The following is a 20,795-nucleotide window of genomic DNA, read 5'->3' on the forward strand; positions in this document are numbered from 1 at the left end:
CATGGAAAAGGTGGAAGCATTATAGAAGACAAAAACATACCATGAATACTCGAGAATCAAGAGGTAAAAAGGGGAATGGAACTTAAAACAATCACTTGAGAGAAAAGGTACTGGGAAAACGATTCAAACTAAATATTGATGAGTCCCCAGGATCTGATGGCTTGTTTCCTAGAGTCTTTAAAGAAGTAGCTGCAGAGATAATAGATGCATTAGTTGTGACATTCCAAAATTCCCTAGATTCTGGAAATGTGCAAGCAACACCTCTTTAGACAGAAAGCAGAAGTAGTAAAGTAAGAGGCAAGAACTTCTGTCTCCAGCAGATTAATGTTTTTTAAAGTATGTCTTTGTGAATGAGGAGGAGAAAACAGGAATGCCCCCCCGGTCCATCAAGTAAGTCTTTGGCCTGCATTCTGCCAATCACGCCTTCTTCTCACTACTGCAATTGACAATTGGCCCACACCCAACAACCAAGCCACAGTTCTGAATGCCAACCTATTTTCTTCCCTTCCTGTCGCTGGCACCGACATACCCACCAAGTTCTGGTTGCTGAGGTGTTAGATGTGTTACCACACTCACTCACACCCCCAATGGGGTTGTGAGTGTGGTAACACTCCAGCTATATCTGAATACTGGGGCTAAGCATTCAGATATAGCTGGACTAGTAACATAGATGAGCTACAGAATAACACAAAGATTCTTTATGGACAAATATTAAGAATATCAATCATGAAAGCAGAAACAACATTAAAATGCACATGATTAATGGTCTTTACCAACATTATTTGGGCAAATAATCTTCCATGATTTATTTCTTACACAAGATAAACATTGTATTAAAAATTACCTTCAAAATTTCATCCAAAAGTACAGACTTGATTTCCAAGTTTTCAAAATTGCATATATACCCAGATGTTTGAATTGGTTCCTATAAAAATTAAAAGAAAATTCCAGCATTGTAAGTACCAAAAAAACTACTGCAGCACAAAATTGGTTTCAAAGTATAACTTACTACACGGCATTCAGCATTTTCTCCATTACAAATGAATAGAAGCATGAACTCCAAAATACATTCTGTTCCCAAATACATCAATGAAAATTTATAGCTTAAAAGCACCACTATGGTAAATATTATAAAACTAAAACATACATCAGACTTTCCAAATAAACCTGTCTCAGAATGTCAGTTGTGACTTTAACCTACCCTTGCTGGCAACAGATTACGTCTTTATTAGAATGTTTTGCCTCACCAAACCCTTATGAAGCTCCTGCAGCTTTATGGGTGCTGGGTGCCATTATTACCAGTTTAATTCGACAAAGGCAGAACAAGAGGAGCAGTAACAGGAGCCTCAGTAGCCAGTACATGTAGCAGGCAAGCCTATTAGAAGATGGCAGAAGAGGATTTACCCGGCAAACAGGTCACTGCCCGATTCAATTCTAGGTTAAAAATCAGGGTCAACATTAAACAAGCTAAAATTGCCATTCCTTCTGTGACACCCTAATTCATTCTTTCGCCTCACCTACCACCTGACCTCTTTTCCCTTGGCCACTTCCCACGTAAGTGAAGGAAATACATATACTCTCACTACTGATCAGGACTCAAAATACTGTTTCCAGGTAAGATAGCAATTTGTGTTCTTCCAAATATACTGCTTCCCAATGCTGCCTCCTCTATTGGGCAACTGTTATTTTTGTTCCCTCCACCAATGTGACCCCAAGCTCCATATCAACAACCACTTTAATTTTCTGGCCATCGCTACTCTGGCAGATATGTCGTTGCCATCTACACTGTCTCAAAGTTTAATGCAGGCTCAAGAACAGCTCTTGGAGGTTTGCAGACCAATAATCTTCTGTTGTTTCCATAGATGTTGCCTTACCTGATGAAGGTTTCCAACATTTTTGTTTTTGTTTTCTGAAATACCATGTTAGCTTTAATTCAGGAAATATGCAAATCTCACCTCAGGATCCAAGTTTCTAAAAACATACATTCTCGTCTTCTCCATCATGGCAAACAAATCTGGATTATCATTTGCCCACTTCATATCCCAAACATCTTTACGTTCAAATTTCAGCTGTTCTCCCACCACTTGCTGACCCGTACTGTCTGTTGTTCTGGACTCAAGGTCAAAGAATGTCAGAACACCTGCAATATCAATGATGGCAAGGCGGCTAGACAAATCAAAAAAGTTACATTGTTAGTGTTTCTACTCAATATAGTTCAATTTTTCTATACTACCTAGTGTAAATGTCTTAAATGATTCTACTTACAGGTATTGTGTGTCCAAAAGAAAATTCTGCAGATGTGCTCGAAATACTCAGCAGCTTGTGCAACATTTATGGAATTAGTAATTGAGGCTGCAAATACACACCTACCTCCACTCAGGCACAAAAATCTCACAAGACTTGGAAAGCAAGAATCTCGCTGGCGAGATCTCATTTTGCGATTTTCCCCGGCACTCACCAGTGACGTATCAAAGTTCCTGTCCTTAATTAATGGGTTTCCCCGCCATATCACCCCGCCCACAACTTTGGAATTCCCCCCTCACTGATCTGACGTCACATTGGTGAGGTTTACAACTGCTTTTTACAAACGTGAAGCACAACTCAAGAACACAAGAGATAGAAGCAGGATTAAGCCATCATGCCCTTCAAACCTGCTCTGCCATTCAATACAAATCATGGCTGATCTATGCTGGCTTCAACTCCTTTTCTCTGCCAATTCCCCATAGCCCTCTATTCTCAACCTATCAAATATTTATCCACCTTCACTTTAAATGCTTCTAATGATCCAGGCTTCCACCATTTTTTTTTGAAGCATTTAAAATATGGTGAGAAAAGCCAGCAGTGCAGCTGGCGAGCCACATGCTGCTTTTTGTGTCTGAGCCAACATGGAAAATACCACCCAGAATTAACGGGCCTGATTTTTGCAGAGACTCCATGACTCTGTAGAGCTTCCAAAATGGTGGGTAGGACCCACTACAGAACTCCCACTCCCATTTCCAACAGATCCCATTTCTGCCAATAGGGGACATTGGCGTGATGTGAATCACATGAGGGAAACTCAATCCTAAAATTAAGAGCCAAGTTCAAAGAGATCACATGTTGGCTGCCACAAGGGATTGGGCCAATGTGGGAGTCATGAATTTATTGAGTTGATATAAAGGCTCATGAAGGCTAGATAGGTCTGCATAATTGTCATGATGTGAAGCTTTTAAAATGTTCACTGTTTTAAAAAAAAAGCTACTTCTGAGAGAAGTTAAAACACGAGCAGTTACATAAGAACATAAGAAATAGGAGCAGGAGTAGGCCATCTAGCCCCTCGAGCCTGCCCCGCCATTCAAAAATATCATGGCTGATCTGAAGTGGATCAATTCCACTTACTCGCCTGATCCCCATACCCCTAATTCCCTTACCGATCAGGAATCCATCTATCCATGATTTAAACATATTCAACGAGGTAGCCTCCACCACTTCAGTGGGTAGAGAATTCCAGAGATTCACCACCCTCTGAGAGAAGAAGTTCCTCCTCAACTCTGTCCTAAACTGACCCCCTCTTACTTTGAGGCTGTGCCCTCTAGTTCTAGCTTCCTTTCTAAGTGGAAAGAATCTCTCCATCTCTACCCTATCCAGCCCCTTCATTATCTTATAGGTCTCTATAAGATCCCCCCCTCAGCCTTCTAAATTCCAACGAGTACAAACCCAATCTGCTCAGTCTCTCCTCATAATCAACACCCCTCATCTCTGGTATCAACCTGGTGAACCTTCTCTGCATTCCCTCCAAGGCCAATGTATCCTTCCGCAAATAAGGGGACCAATACTGCACACAGTATTCCAGCTGCGGCCTCACCAATGCCCTGTACAGATGCAGCAAAACATCTCTGCTTTTATATTCTATCCCCCTTGCGATATAGGCCCACATCCCATTTGCCTTCTTGATCACCTGTTGCACCTGCAGACTGGGTTTTTGCGTCTCATGCACAAGGACCCCCAGGTCCCTTTGCACAGTAGCATGTTGTAATTTTTTTCCATTTAGATAATAATCCAATTTGCTATTATTTCCTGAATAAAGTGAATAACCTCGCATTTGTCAACGTTATACTCCATCTGCCAGATCCTCTCCCACTCACTCAGCCTGTCCAAATCTCTCTGCAGACGTTCTACGCCCTCCACACGATTCACTTTTCCACTTATCTTTGTGTCGTCTGCAAACTTTGTTACCCTACACTCAGTCCCCTCCTCCAGATCGTCTATATAAATGGTAAATAGTTGAGGCCCCAGTACCGATCCCTGCGGCACGCCACTAGTTACCATCTGCCAACCAGAAAAGCACCCATTTATTCCGACTCTCTGCTTCCTGTCGGATAGCCAATCCCCAATCCACGCTAACACCCTACCCCCAACTCCGTGTGGCCCAATCTTCTTCAGCAACCTTTTGTGAGGCACCTTATCAAACGCCTTTTGGAAATCCAAAAACACCGCATCCACCGGTTCCCCTCCGTCAACCGCACTAGTCACATCTTCATAAAAATCCAACAAGTTCGTCAAGCACGACTTTCCCCTCATGAATCCATGCTGCGTCTGCTTAATCGAACCATTCTTATCCAGATGGCCTGCTATTTCTTCTTTAATGATGGATTCCAACATTTTCCCAACTACAGACGTTAAGCTAACCGGCCTGTAGTTACCCGCCTTTTGTCTATTTCCTTTTTTAAACAGCGGCGTAACATTAGCCGTTTTCCAATCCGCCGGCACTACCCCAAAATCCAACTAATTTTGATAAATAACCACTAACGCATCCGCTATTACCTCTGACATTTCTTTCAGTACCCTGGGATGCATTTCATCCGGGCCCGGGGACTTGTCCACCTTCAGTCCCGTTAGTCTACCAAGCACTGCCTCCCTGGTAACATTAATTGTATTGAGTACCTCTCCTTCTACCAACCCTCTATCGTTAATATTCGGTAAACTATTTGTGTCTTCCACCGTGAAGACCGACACAAAAAACTTATTTAAAGTTTCAGCCATTTCCTCATTTCCCACTATTAAATCCCCCCCTCTCTTCCTCCAAGGGTCCAACATTCACTCTTGCCACTCTATTCCTTTTTATATATTTGTAAAAGCTTTTACTATCATTTTTTATATTTAGAGATAGCCTAGCTTCATAACCTATCTTTCCTTTCTTTATCGCTTTCTTAGTCGTTCTTTGTTGTTTCTTAAAGTTTTCCCAGTCTGCCGATTCTCCACTATTTTTGGCCACTCTGTACGCATTGGTCTTTAATTTAATACTCTCCTTAATTTCCTTCGTTATCCACGGCTGGTTATCACTTTTCTTACAGTCCTTCTTTATCACCGGAATATATTGTTGCCGAGTACTGAAAAGGATCTCCTTAAAAATCCTCCACTGTTCCTCAGCTGTCCTACCTACCAGTCTGCTCTCCCAGTCCACCTTAGCCAAATGTAAGCTATTTGCTTACATTTCCTTAAGGACTCTTTCTGAATTTTTGGCCAATTTCCTAAAGCTAGAATTATCTCAGCAGGAGTTGAGGTTTCAAAGTTCAGTTTAACTGACAGCTCAAAGACACTATTAAAAGATTAGTTGATTTTGATATGGAGTTACAAATAGAATTTTTTTTTTCTTAGACATTAACCACTTGAGAAAATTTTAAAGGATTAAATTAGCTTTCACGAATGAGAGTTCTTTTTACTATAGTGGAGGCTGAATTACTTTTTTAGAACTTTAGTTTATTTCATCTCAAAATGGTTCCTGAGGTCTGCCCAAGGTGGATACTGGGTGAGTTGTAATGGAGGGTGTAAGAGACAAGGGTGGTGGGCGGGTTGGCAAAAGTTGACATGAGGATTATAAGGTGCGCATGAGTTGGCACTAACTTGACATCAAGCAATCGAGGTGACACGGGAAGTACCTGCGAGAGGGGTGGCTTGAAGGGGTTCGAGAGGTAAAGGCCAATGGGCCTAAAAAGCTCAATGCAACAACTGGGTCAAAGCTCCAGAGAACCGAAGGGGGACCTTTTAACAAGCCAGCCTCTGAACTCAACTACCCCTGTGGCTATCACCAATCTGCTTTCTGCTGAGGTAAGTCTGTCAGATCAGGAAATTTCCCAATTTGAGCAACCTACCTCTGTAGTAGCAAAAATCTGGCCCAATGGTTCAGCTCAACAATCAGCCATCAAAATATTGGGTATAGTCAACTTGCACAATCATCATCAGTCCTGACAGAAGGGCATCAACCGGAATGTTAACCCAAAAGCAAAATACTGCAGTTGCCATTTAGGCTTTAATGGTACAATTACTCGCAGTGGCAGCTTTACATATAATAATGTACAAATAATTTGGACATGTTGAGTGTGTATAGAAAAGGATATAAAAAAGGCAATTTCATATCTTGTTACTTTATGAAATAACTCACCTGGAATTACAGTTCAGCGATAACTGATAACTTCTGTAATTGAACAGATACTTCTGCATCAGGCTAACATTTGGCAAACTATATTTCTGAATTTTTCCTGATTCGCGACCCTGGAAAATACAAATCAGTGTAACTCATTTTGCATACAACTGGTCAAAAACCTTTTTATCTCCAATATTCTTATTAGCAGGGTTGATATCATTAATTGAGTCATAAAAAAACCCTTGCCACCAGCAACTCCCCACCCCCCCCAGATAACCTGAAAAACTGGAGAACTAAAAATCGCTGGCTTAATTTCAACAATTTAAAATCATCAGAAAAGAAGTGCATGTAATGGACACACAGATTTTCTGACTTGTGGTGGATCTTCATTGGAGTTCATATATGAAGCATCCTTCACACATTGCTGGAGTTGGACTAAGCTGCACGGTGTTCAACTTACTACAATTTATGTTTATATAGCGCCTTCAACATAACGGAACATCCCAAGGCACTTCACAGTAGCATTATAAAACAAGGTACATCACCAAACCACATAAGAAAATATTAGTGCAGACGACCAAAACATTGGCCAAAGAGGTAGTTTCTTTTTAAAAATATCTTAAAGAGAGGGAGATAGAGTCAGAGAGCTATATGGAGGGAATTCTAATTTGGGGCCTAGCCAACTGAAAGCATCATGGGGCAATTATGATAAGCTAGAAGCAAGAATTAAACAAGTGCAGATATCTCGGAGGGTTGTGGGGTTGGAGGAGATTACACAGTTGGAAGGGATAAGCCAATGAAGGGATTGCAAAACAAGAATGAGAATTTTAATGTCAAGACATTGTTTGACTGGGTGAAACGTAAGCAAGCACGGAGGTGATATGAAAACAGCTGTGAGTTAAGACATATGCAGCTGAGTTTTGGATGACAAAAAGTTTATGGAGTGTGGGCTGTCGGAGACCAGCCAGGAGTGTGTTGAAATAGTTAAGGGTCAAGGTAACAAAGGCATGATTGAGGGTTTCAGCAGAAGATGAACTAAGACAGTGGAAAAATCAGACTGTGGGCCAGATTCTTTAACGTCACTCACAGCTGGGATTCTCCAGTCCCACCGCAGTGAACAGAGACTTGGCTGAGTGCCAAATTCTCCATTCTCGCTGGCAACAGCAGCTGGGCGTGAACCTCTGGAGAATTCCAGCCTATCCTTTGCAGGTGGTTAGCACTACTGCCTCAAAATACCAGGGACCCAGGTTCAATTCCAGCCTCAGTAGGGCAGCGCAGTGGCACAGTGGTTGGTACCGCTGCTTCACAGTGCCAGGGACCCGGGTTCAATTCCCAGCTTGGGTCACTGTGCAGAGTCTGCACATTCTCCCTGTGTCTATGTGGGCTTCCTCTGGGTGCTCCGGTTTCCTTCCATAGTCTGAAAGATGTGAGGATTAGGTGCATTGGTCATGCTAAATCCGAACAGGCGCCAGAGTGTGACGACTAAGGGATTTTCATAGTAACTTCATCGCAATGTTAATGTAAGCCTACTTTTGACACTAATAAATAAACTTTAAACTTTAAAGATGGCTGTCTATGCGGAGTTCATGCATTCTCCCTGTCTTTGCATAGGTTTCTTCTGGGTGCTCTGGTTTCCTCTCTCAGCCCAAAGATGTGCAATAGATTGGCCATGCTAAATTGCCCCTTAGTGTCCCAAGATATATAGATTAGATGGTTGGATTAACCATGGTGAATGTGAGGGGTTACGGAGATAGGGTGGGGGAGAGAGCCTGGGTAAGAAAGACACTTTGTCAGAGTCGTTGCAGACTTGATGGGCCGAATGGCCTCAATCTGCTCTGTACTGCTTCTATGATTCTATGAAATTGGCAAAAGCACATAAAAAGCACCATCTCATTGCAACATTTGTGATGTAATAACCACCAATGTTAGTGGACAAGTTCAGTTCCTTGTCTTAGATATTCTCTTGGATACAACGTAAGTAGTCACTTCAATAAGCAGTCCAAGTGTCTCATGCTGAGGCCTGTGCATATACTGCTTGATATCCAGCTAGAAGATAGCCTTTGGGTAAACGAAAATCTCTAACAAGTCCTTTAAGAAGCACATGTCCCTAATTTTCTTGACCTCGTCTTCACTCTTAACATTGCCAATGTGTATTCCTGATTCCAGCTTTCCCTTTATGCTGGGCTGCACAGCTTGAACCAGAAATGCGTGAAGTTCCTACCTTTGATATTGAAGCTTTAATATGTTGGTTAGCTCCCAAAAAAGAGGAAACAACAGTCTGAATGCAAAGGCCTCATTTACCAACAGAGCTATGAAGTTAGTCCATATTGAGGTCCATGCAAACGTACTAATAAACCTTTGAAAGTAAAATATTAAAGTCATCTTATATTAAACAGTGCTTCTTAGTTAAATGAATAAATGGAGTTACCACAATCAATATTTTATCAGATGCAGTGATGCAGCAGATCGCATCCTTTGTTGTCTAAGGGAAGAAAAACACATGGGTAAAATGAAATGTGAACCTCAATCTAGCCCCTTTCAAAATTAAACAATGTATAAAATTCAACTACATACAATTAATGTCATGTCTCCAATCCCACACCCATTCCCCTAACCCCAAAACACAAAATGACCTCAGATTTTAAGTTTCTAATAAGTGCATTCTAAAATCAATCCAAGTATTAGAATGTAGATGCAATGAATAACAGTAAAATAATATTTTCAGTCATTATAAAAGATAAAGCAACATTATAACAAATTATATTCTAACCATACCCAACAACACATCAAAGAGAGCGTCATGAGCCACAAAAATGAATAAAACTTTGCAAGGACAAATCTAACTGAGGATGTGGAGAGCAAGAGTATTGTCAGAGCAGCCCCAATAGAGGTGGTTGAAGGACTGCATACAGTCTCAGCTGTGCCGAACACAGAAATTGCAGGAAATAATTGCAGGAAATCTCAGGGAAGTTGCTAAAATAATTGCACTTAAATATTCCTTGATTGTACAATGGTTCCTTACCATGCACTTTAACAGTTCTCTACAGCTAGCCTCGTGCAGCATTACAAAGGTGATGCATGACACTGCATTACCTGTTAAATTATTCCCCAAACGCACAGAATGCTTTTATTTCACAAATGTACTCTGTATTCATCCCATGCCAATGTATTAATCCCATTACCCATGGCATAGAGCAACCACTAAGGACGCAAAGCCCATGCTACCTCATAACTCCTTACATGCAAGATACCTCTGGTCTCTTCCCACCCAGCCACAAGGCATAACCCAACTGGAGTAGCACAAGTAGGGATGTGAACAGAGTGCAGCAGGAATTGCTGAACATGGATGATCATGATGTTTCTCGTGTTAACAAGACAGGATATCAAAGTTGGCCAATGAATATGGAGACAATATCTTGCTTTTTTGCTTTTAAAGTAACAAGCATTAGGTCACAAAATGAGCTTTGCTGTGGCACTATTTAAAGGTAGTAAGAAGCAGAGTCAACTCTGCTACCAAATAAACCTGTTGGACTTTAGCCTGGTGTTGTTAAACTTCTTACTGTGTTTACCCCAGTCCAACGCCGGCATCTCCACATCATGACTATTTAAAGGGCCACTCAACAAGTTGCAGCTAGGATGCTTTTGACTTATTTGTGCTCATGCAAAATTGGCACAAGCATTATGGTGAGTGCTGGAGTAATTTGGAAACTTTTACTGACCACAGAAAGGCATAAAATAACATTTCCTTGCATAGGTATGGATGAGGGCTGGTTTAGCAATGCCAATTGTGCAGGACATGCAAAGATGGACAGAAAGGGGAACCTCTGTGAGGATGAAGGAGGAGGACTTTCTTAAAAAAACCAAAAGGGTCTTTCACAAACACCACTTTCTACACTGCAGTGATCCAGCAGTAGTGCCCCATGGAAGGCTATGGTCCATAAAGAGAGCTGCTTTACGTCCTTCACAATGACCTGGAACCTCAAATTAGGACAAGGATGGCTCTGTTAGTGCTTTCATAGTCACCAGCACCCTTCTTTTCTACAGCAGGATCCTATGAGTCAAAACTATTAAGGACCAGTCACTGCCAACAGTTATCTGAAAGCTACCATGGAAGGATAAACAAAAATAGGAGGGGAAGGAAGAGATGACATCCACCACATGTAACTGGACAGAACAAGAGGGACCACATTGTTACACTTTTCTTCAGTTAAAGAGAACTTCCTGAAACTCACCATTCCCTAACAATACATTCATTTCAAATACCCCATGACAAGTCCGCTTGTCAACATCACTCAAAGATCAACAGCACTAACTACACTCAACAAATTTATCCAGCCATATATAACAAAAGCACCCTTGTAAATCCTCTTTACTACATGTTTTGCAAATGCCCAGACCTGGCCTGGTGCTCATGCATAGTACTAATCCAGTAATTGTAGTGTGAATGATGAAAGACTCCTGACTTTCACTGGGGGTGGGCGCAGATGGCTTTACAGGATGCATTCAGGGAGCCAATAACTTCAGGCTATTTGGTTGGCTTGTCAATACACTAAGCATCCTAATGTACAACGTCATCAGCATTTTTCTTTATTCCTCATCCGAGTTCCCTGCAGCAAAGCTCTTCTGTTACTTTACCATCTCATGAGTTTAAACACAAGCTGACTAATCCACCATCCTGGTTACAGCCTACTTGTGCCCAATGATTTACAATGTGATTATCCCAACTCTAAACTAGCCTCTAATGTTCACAGTACCAGTATCTGGGCTGGTGTCTGAGTTTTAGGTCAAATGGCAATGCTTTTTTCATAGTTGTGGTCTTTATCTCACCTTCCCACCTGAAGATGGATTCGCCATTCACAGCTCTCATGCCCAAAAATTGAAGTAAATTAATTTCATACCTGAAGTATTCTACCAACACAAAAACACTGCAAGCTACATGCTTACATAAGGTGGCTGCTCAATGGGGCACTTTGAAAATATAAAATTCCCTAATGTAACATGTATTTATCTTTTTATGTCCTTGTAGAAGGCGGCTGCACATAACAAGAATTTGAACCAGAGGAGATCATCTAATTTAATTCCTGAGATTCGGTGTCTTGGAGCATAGACAGATGTGGCTGAAAGAAGAGGGGTAGGTCAATGGTTTTTCCAAGCTCAAGGGCTTCTTGCAGCACAGCCTCCCTTGCTCAACGCCCTAACTCATGAATACCTTTCACAACAAACGTTCCAAATTAGCACTTATAATTCTGTGTCAATGGCCATAGATCACTACGGAATGAAGTAGAAGAGAGAGATCATCGAATGTGGTAGTGAGAACAGGTCATGATAGTAGAAGGGAGGTCAAAGATTTCCTTGAGTACCAAGGGTAAGAACTCCTACTTCCCCTTGCCCACAAGGAGTGCTATAAAAAGTAAAACCTATTCAATTGGCATCTGTCAGGTTTTCCAGCTGTTAAATTTAAATCTGGCTCTCAATTGTACTGCAGGAATCTGATTTAAATATAACAGAGTCCCCCCTGAAAGACAGGCAAAAGAATAGAAAATAAAAATGGCAACAGTCACATAAGCAGCAGGCTAGTAAAGTATTTCACAGGATTTATCAAAAATCACAAAACAATCAGCAACACAAACCTACATAGTTATTTCATTAATAACAAACGAAACACTTACCGAAAAGACTTTGCTGAAATCTAGTGTCCCGTCTCCTCCAACAGATGATTCATCATCAACGTGATAAATTCTGTTAGTATGAAAGAGAAAAATCAAATTTCTTTGCTAGAAGGCTATTTTGAAAACAAATTAAAAACCCACAAATTAAAATATTTTCACCTACTTTTGGTAAAATATTAGATTCAAGAATACCAAAGTATCCAGGGTGCAAATACTAAGTTATAAATAGTAAAATATATTCCATTAATCAATTATATTAAAGTTACATTCAAATAAGATTAATTTATGAATGTTTCAGTCATAACTAATTATTGATATTAAGTCTCCATTGAACTACTAAAATACGGTATCAACCCAAATGCATTTATCAAATTTAATTTTAAATAAATAAATCTAATTAAAATTTGATATCCAAATAGAGTGAAATTCTCTGCATTACATGGCTGAGAGAGGCGTAGAGGCAATGACAGGGGCAGGTGAAGAAATGGAAAAGAACACATTGGAAAATTGCCTCGAAGAGAAACATCCATCTTGTATCAGATGATCTCACACATCTCTGACAAGATTAAGGCCACTTTGAAGACAACTTCAGTGTTCTATCTAAAGAAGACAACAAACAATATAGGCAACCTGCTTAGTAGGATCATGATTCGCTGACCCTAAAGCATTTTGCACATCCATTAAAGTGAATTTAACCATAAGATCAGAGCTGGCTCTTAATTTAACTCCTCTGCTAATGATAAAAAACTAGGTAGGCTTATGAAACGGGAGGAGGATGCAAAGAGGCTTCAAGGGGATTTAGGAAGTGATTGGGTAAGAACATGTCATACAGAGTACAATATTGAAAAATATGAAGTCAGTCCATTTTGGTTGGAAAAACAGAAATGCAGGGTATTTTTTTTTTAAATGGAGAGAGATTGGAAAGTGTTGGTGTCCAAAGGGACCCATGTGTCCTTGTTCATGAATCACTGAAAGTTAGCATGTAGGTGCGGCAAGCAATTAGGAAGGCAAATGGTATGTTAGCCTTTATTTCAAGAGAATTTGAGTACAGGAGTAAAGATCCTTGCTGGAATTGTATAGAGCCTTAGAGAGATCACATCTGGAGTATTGAGTACTGCTTGGTCCCCTTGCCTACTGAAGGATATACTTGCCTTGGAGGGAGAGCACCAGACTGATTCCTGGGGCAGCAGGATTATCCCATAAACTTGGCCTGTACTCTCTATAGCTCAGAGCAATGAGGGGTGATCTAATTGAAACATAAAAACTCTTTACAGGGCTCAAAAAAGTAAATGGATGAAGCAAGTATTCCCCAAGTTGGGGGCCTAGAACTAAGACACAGTCTCAAAATAAAAGGTCCACCATGTAGGGCTGCGTTGAGAAGGAATTTCTTTACTCGAAAAGGTGGAATTCTCTATCCCAGAGGGCTGTGAAGACTGAGTTATTGAGTACAATTAAGATAGAGATTGATAGATTTCTAAATAGTAAAGACAAATAGTATGGTGATCATGTAGAAAAATGGCATTGAGGAAAAATGGTATTGGGGTAGAAGATCAGCCACGCTCTAAATGAATGGCAGAGCAGGCTTGAGAGGCCAAATGGCTTAATCTTGCTCCTATGTTCATGCTGGACTATAGTTCCGCAGGAGTCACCACCCTTGAAGGTGGTTATTTTCATGAATGGGATTGTACAGTGAATGCCAACAAATAATTTAATCATAGGGGGATTCACAGCCGGACCCAATCCAGCCCTTAATCAACATCAATTATACATGCAGGGACATTGGTCAGAATTCAGAAAAGGGAACTGTAGCTTTTGTCACAGTCATATAGTGACTCATTCCTTTGTCAAACTGGTTAGAACTTTGTTATATCCCTAACAATTGATAATACTGACCTCTCCCGCCCCTCCTTTCTTGTTCGTGCCACCTGGTTGATTTCCATTGCAGTGAGTTTCTTGGCTACACGATATTGCCAGGTATAGAAAGCTTCTTTAGAGGCCACAATTACATGTGTTTTTGTCATGGTTATAAACAAGGGATCTATAAAAAGAACAATAGCTTTATTTAATATGTTTTCAAGTGAATCAGAAATAACTGGCAGTAAAATCATTATAAATCTAATGTAGCAATGCCAGTACAAATGTATCTTGTTTTGCTTAGTACATGATTAATCTATTTTTTATTAAAAAATAACATCCCACTTTGATATAAATACCTTTCCAAAATATTTGCAAGAAAAATTCATGAGACTGTACTGAGTATTTCTTCAACAGTTCTGTCACAAACTGTCCCTGCATAAAGTGTTTCATTCCAGGCATGATTCAAGTGACCCATTAGAAAACTTTTATCAAAACAAACTTTATTTAAGAACACGTTAAGAATATAACAAAAATTAGCATAACTTTTATCAGTTGAAATACTTAAATCTGACAACATAATTCTTGTAAGAAGTTTAACAACACCAGGTTAAAGTCCAACAGGTTTATTTGGTAGCAAAAGCCACACAAGCTTGCGAGGCTCTAAGCCCCTTCGCCTCGAAAGCTTGTGTGGCTTTTGCTACCAAATAAACCTGTTGGACTTTAACCTGGTGTTGTTAAACTTCTTACTGTGTTTACCCCAGTCCAACGCCGGCATCTCCACATCATAACATAATTCTTAACAGCTAACTATCTCTATTGTTGCAATTTAACAGTAAAGTTTATTTATTAGGCACAAGTAAGGCTTACATTAACACTGCAATGAAGTTACTGTGAAATCCCCCCACAGTAACCCCACAGACATGAATCCCTTCTTCAGAACCAGTTAGAACAGAAACCAAAGATGCTTGTGTGGGTACTAGATTTCCAGCCTCTTGACACTTCTGGAGAGTGATCCAGAGACACTTGTCTTCTAATTCTCACGCAGTAACTTCCAGAGGAAGTTCAACCCTCAGGCAGTAGAATCTCAAAGAGATTCTTTCTTGGCAGATTCCAGTCCCCATTTCAGACAGAGCAAGAGATGCAGAGAAAACAACCTCTCTAAACATCCCAAAAGCAGACTGTCTTGAGTTCTCTGTGAAAGCCTTGTTGTACCCAGTCAAATGACCCAACTTGTCAATCAACCTAATCAAGGCCTACTCTGCAATCCCAGGGGAAAACACAAAACAGCAGAACCCTGCATTAGTTCAGATCAAAACAAACACTGCATGAATTAAGATCAAATAGGTTGCTGCCGTAATAATACAATGCCACTGGATCCAGACAGAATGGCTTTGATAAATGGAAAGGACGAGTAAACACAATTGGCACAGAAACATGACTAAAATACATTTCTTAAAGGCTCAATATCATCACAATAAACAGCCTGCCAGGCAAAATATAAATAATATTCCATTACCATCTGCCACAATATCTGAAAAGATTTAATGATCTAGTAAGTTACAATAACCTTGGAAAATTAAACAAACATTAGTAATCTTGAAACAGAAAACAGGTTATGGTGGGATGATAATGAAAATCTTTGATTTAGGTAACAATGCACGGAACATAAGCTATTCATCATTAAACTTGATATTTCCTTAATCCATGTACAGTTTACCATGTCATAAATTCTACTTCACTTATTTTTTCTTTTGGGAAAGTAATGCATCAATATTCCCCGACTTCCAATCTCCAGAATACCTCTTTATACTCAAACCTCTCAAATTCAATCTTGGTCTGCTGCACACCAGACTCCTTCCACATCTGGAACAGCAACTACTAGGTCTCACAGAATAGTTGGGCATCTTAGTTTAAACATATAAATATAATCATCAGATCAGGTATTTCATAGCTACTTTTACAATTGTCACAGTCATACTTTCCCCTGGGTGTTATATTTTAGGTATCAGAGACTTTTTATCCATCATCCAAATGTCACATTACAAAATGGACATGAAACTGGTGACAAATATGCTCAGTGTACATTATGACAAAATTCCCGTTAAAATCATACTTTGGATGATTCAGGTTTTGTAGAAGTACCACTAAATTTAAAATAATGGCTGCATTTTATTAATTATTAAATTCAGTTTTTGTTCCTAATATACTTATATACTTCAGCTTGGCTTAGTTGACAGCATTCTCAGTTTGGAGAGTTCAAGCGCCACTTCAGAACTTGAATAGAAAATCTAAACAGTGATTGTCACACTGTTAGGAGGCCCCATGCTAAGATGTTAAAACCGAGGTTTTGACTGCCTGTTTTGGTAGATCAGGTGGATGGTAAAGAGCCCTTAGAACTATTCAAAGAGCAAAGGATTCTACAGTCTGTCTGACAGTCCTCTTCAATCCATTTCTGGGATCTTCCTGTAACAAAAATGGCTGTTGCATATGTCTACTTTAATAACTGCACTTCAAAGTATTTATTCACTAAAGTGCCGTGATATTGCCAAGAAAAGCAATAATGGTCTCTATGAATGCATGTGTATCCTCTCTGTAAACATTTAAGTATTCTTTGAAGGAACTATCACTGCTAAGTGGCAAAATGCAATGATACAATTTAGCACCAAAAATGTCAACAAAATTTCATAACATTAAATAGAAATTACACATTTTAAACTCAAATATATTGAAAAATCTTGCAGTCTAACATATATATAGCATTAATTAATTTATTTCTTGTTTTTTAAAATGATGGAATAAAGTAAACGTTGGGACTGTTTGTATCTATTTGCAGAAGAACAGTAAAAAGAAAACATAGAGAAACATTAAAGCATTTTTTACAGATGCAATAACCTGAAAATTGTTGTGTGGAAATCTGTTCACATATTTAACTAAGTTAGAATTTACACTATTTCTAGGAAACCAATAAATAAAGCTAAATATATGAAATAATAGTATATTAAATTAACCTTAAATGATAAAATATTTTAACTAAAAACCAGGGATAAAAGCAGCATTAAATGGATTTTTCTTAAATTCATTCATGGGATGGGAGCATCACTAACAAGGCCAGCATTTAGTGTTCATTCTTAAATGCTTGAAATGGTGGTGGTGAGCTACCTTCTTGAACCAGAGCAGTATTATAGCATTTTGACCCAGCAGAGAAGAAGGAAGAGCAATATATTTCCAAGACTGGATGCTGTGTTATTTTGAATGGAAATTGCAAGTGGTGATATTCGCATACATCTGTTGCCCTTGTACTTCTTGGTGGTTGGGTTTTGAGAGGTGGTGTGGAATAAGCCTTGGTGAGTTGCTGCTGTGCACCTAATTGAATGATTATACACCTTTCAGCCATAGTGGACCAGTAGTAGAGGGAGAGAACATTTTAGATGTTGGATGGGGCTGCCGATCTATTTTGTCCTGGATGGTGTCAAACCTCCTGCGTGCTGTTGGATGACAAGGCAAGTAGAGTATTCCACCACACATCTGACTTATGCCTTGTAAATAGCGGAAAGGCTTTAGAGAGTGAAGAGTTGAGTTACTTGCAGCAGAATTATCAGCTTCTGACATGCTCTTGGCTGGTCAAAGGTGACTCCCAGGATGTTGGTGGTGAGTGATTCAGTGACAGAAATGTCACTGAATGTCAAAAGAGGTGATTAGACTCTTTTGTTGAAGATGGCAATTGACTGGCAGTTGTGTGGCATGAACGTTTCTTGCCACTTATCTGCCCAAGTCTTCATTTTGTCCACGTCTTGCTGCACGCTGACACTGACTGCTTCAGTATCAGAGAGTTGTGAATGCAACTGAACATTGCACAATAATCAATGAACACCCCCACTTCTAACCTTGTGATGGAGGTTATCCTAAATGTAAAGAAGGGATTTCCTCTCCACAAGGATTGTGTAGTGATCACTCCTAGCAAATTGCAAGGAAGGGATGCATCTACAACGGGTAGATCGGTGATGTAGGTCAAGTATATCTCAAGTTTTTCTCTAGTGTAGGTTCTTTCACAGCCTTCCACAGACCTGTCTGATATCTATGAGCTTCAATATTCAGCCACTTTAGTCAGTAGTATTGCAACCAAGCCATTCTTAGTGATGGGCTTTGGAGTCTGCCCCCAGAGTACATTCTGCACCCTTGTGACTCTCAATGCTTCGTTCCAAGTAATGCTCAATATGGAGGAGTTTTGACTTATCAACTGTGAAAGGATGGTAGGTGGTAATCAGCACGAAATGTAAAATGTAAAAATATGAATAAATAATCTAATAAATGACTGTGATCAGGGAGGCAACATCTACAAGAAGAAATAAATTATCAACAAAAATAGGAATTACTAATGGTCCTAAACAGAGTGTGAAGGATATGTGAAAAGAGATATAGTGTTAAATCCGGAGGGAAAAAAAATGAACAAACTTGGTTTTATAAAGTTTCTTACCACACTCTCAATAAAAGGAAATCTTTATACCCGCTTCCATATGATTCCTCATTATTCTATGGTCTGCATCAGGTTCAAGAAGAAAATTCATCACCATATGAAAGGATAAGTAGGGATGGGCAATATGCCAACTTAGCCAGTACTAACCACATCCCAAAAGAAAAGAGAGGCTGTCATTGCTAAACCTCTTCTATTCATTGGATGAAACTTACTGTACATTTGGTTGAGGAGGTAACCTCTCCTCAAAGATTGTTCTGCTGGTCACCTTATTTTGGATCATCTGGGATTTAGAGGAAGATAAAGGAGGAGAGACAGGAAGGCTTCTTGGATATCAGGAAGGTGATATATCAACAAAGGAACAAGGCAACCTTATGCTGTTAATCCACCAGCAGAATATAACTGGCCACAAAAAACATTTTAAAAATAAACAACAGAGAACAGAGTTCTGCAGGCAGGAGGTGCTTTGTGACCCTCTGTAAGAAGGCAGTACTGGCATGGATTACCAGTGGGCATCAAGGTCACCATAACAATGATTCTTGTGTAGGGGTAAGTGGCGATTTAATAGAAAGGCAGAAGATCTTGAGGGGTATTGACGGTGTTTCCTCTTGTGGGAGAATCTAAAACTAGTCGTCACTGTTTAAAAATAAGGTGTAGCCCATTTAAAACAGGGGAAACTCCCTTCCTGGAAAGGTGGTGGAACAGAATCTTTGAATATTTTTAAAGGCAGAGGATTGATCCTTAGTAAGAAGGCAGTGATACGTTATCAGAAGCAGGTGGGATGCAGATTCAAGATTACTATCAGATCAGCCATATTAAATGGCAGACCAGATGGAATAGGCTGAATGGCCTACTCCTGTTCCTTGTTCGTATGAACATTCATGATATACACGTCTGGAGAAGATTGACAGGCCGGGTCTCTTCTGTCTTGAAAAAAAGAAGGCTGATGGGTGACCTTATAGAGGTCTTTAAAATTATGAAATGTTTGATGGAATGGGCAGAGAGAGAATATTTCTTCTTTTGGGAGAGCATAACTAGAAGCCATCAATATAACATAGCAAGAAATCCAACAGAAAATTCAAAAGAAAATCTTTACTTAAAAAGTGGTAAGTATGTGGATCTCCCTACCACAGAGTGTTTCGAGCAAAAAATATGAATGCATTTAAAGGGGAAATTATACAAGTGTATAAAGGAGAAGGGAATAGAAGGTACAATGGTAGATTTACATGAGAAAAGGAGGTTCCACTGCAGCATAAACACCGGCATGTACTGTTGGGCAGAATGGCCTATATCTGTACCAAATATCATATGTAATCCATGGTAGGTTGAAGTGTTCCAGGGGCTACCACCAAGTGACCAATGTCGTATGTAATAGTAAATTAAACTTCAATTGATTAAGCATTTTCTTGATTTCTCACCAGTCTTCCCAGTTCACTCATTCCCATTCTATGCAAGCTAACAAAATCCACAGTATGATCAGGCCAACCTATTAGTTCCTTAGCATTCTTACCTTGATCACACAAAGATAAATTGCACAATATATTTACTGTAACAAAAAGTTTTATTAATCAAAAATACACTACATCTGATAATTCTTACCAAACAGACTTGTCTAGGTAAGAGCTGGCCTTGCCCTGCCTATTCTCATGCTTCGTCTCAGTGCTGGCCTGTGACAGGAGCCAGTCAGATGACTGGTAACTAAAGATAATGAGAGGCTGTGGGGATCAAAGCAATTCTAGAATTCTGTAAGCAGGACCTACAGAAGAGGCTGCCGCTGGTCTGGAGGAGCCCCAGCAATGCCTGCTTTTAAGTTTCTGAAAGACATGACTTCAAGCACTGGTGCACTACTTCACAATGTGTTGCCATTCTACTGAGCTAAACTTGCAAATCAGCAAATAATACAGCATACAAGCTTTTTTTCTATCGTTTTCTCAAATAACTCATAAGATGCTTTTTGTGTCACTATCTTTCACTGTGGCCAGGATTCTCCCAACCCATCACGCTGCTTGAGTAGCGCAGTGGGCCAGGTGCCTTTAGTGGGATTTGTGACCAGCGTTCTGCCGATCGTGAGTCTCCCAGGCCCTTTTCTTTTGCGAAATCAGCCCCGCGCATATTCCACTTTCAATATGAATAGCAGGCCCGGTATTCTCCAGGGAAATCGTTTTTTGGGGGGAGATTCCTGGCTTACATTTTTCAATAATTAAAAATTATAACATTGGTAATAATGAAGAAATCCAACTTCTTTATAAAAATGCACATTTTCAGGCCAGTTTTTGCGGTAACAACATCTGTGATTCTGCCCCTCCCCCATGTTTTCTAGCAGTGGAGGCAGCTCGCCATTGGCCACCAGCAGAATCTTCCAGGAAATGAACGACTAGTTGCATTGCTCACCAGA

General features: G+C 39.9%; 1 protein-coding gene across 2 annotated transcripts in view; it reads right to left on the bottom strand.

Moving 5' to 3' along the window:
- The window catches only part of wdr35 (WD repeat domain 35), a 120,614-nt gene that overhangs the window by 65,107 nt on the left and 34,712 nt on the right, over nt 1–20,795 (bottom strand). For both annotated transcript variants that reach the window (XM_078213050.1, XM_078213049.1), the window contains exons 12-17: nt 13,966–14,110; nt 12,073–12,142; nt 8,832–8,885; nt 6,422–6,531; nt 1,956–2,166; nt 845–925 (exon numbers count right to left, since the gene is read on the bottom strand). In XM_078213050.1, coding sequence (XP_078069176.1) covers nt 845–925; nt 1,956–2,166; nt 6,422–6,531; nt 8,832–8,885; nt 12,073–12,142; nt 13,966–14,110 — 671 coding nt within the window. The remainder of the gene's footprint in view (nt 1–844; nt 926–1,955; nt 2,167–6,421; nt 6,532–8,831; nt 8,886–12,072; nt 12,143–13,965; nt 14,111–20,795) is intronic.

The sequence above is a fragment of the Mustelus asterias genome, chromosome 5, assembly GCF_964213995.1.
Source record: "Mustelus asterias chromosome 5, sMusAst1.hap1.1, whole genome shotgun sequence".
NCBI lineage: Eukaryota > Metazoa > Chordata > Chondrichthyes > Carcharhiniformes > Triakidae > Mustelus > Mustelus asterias.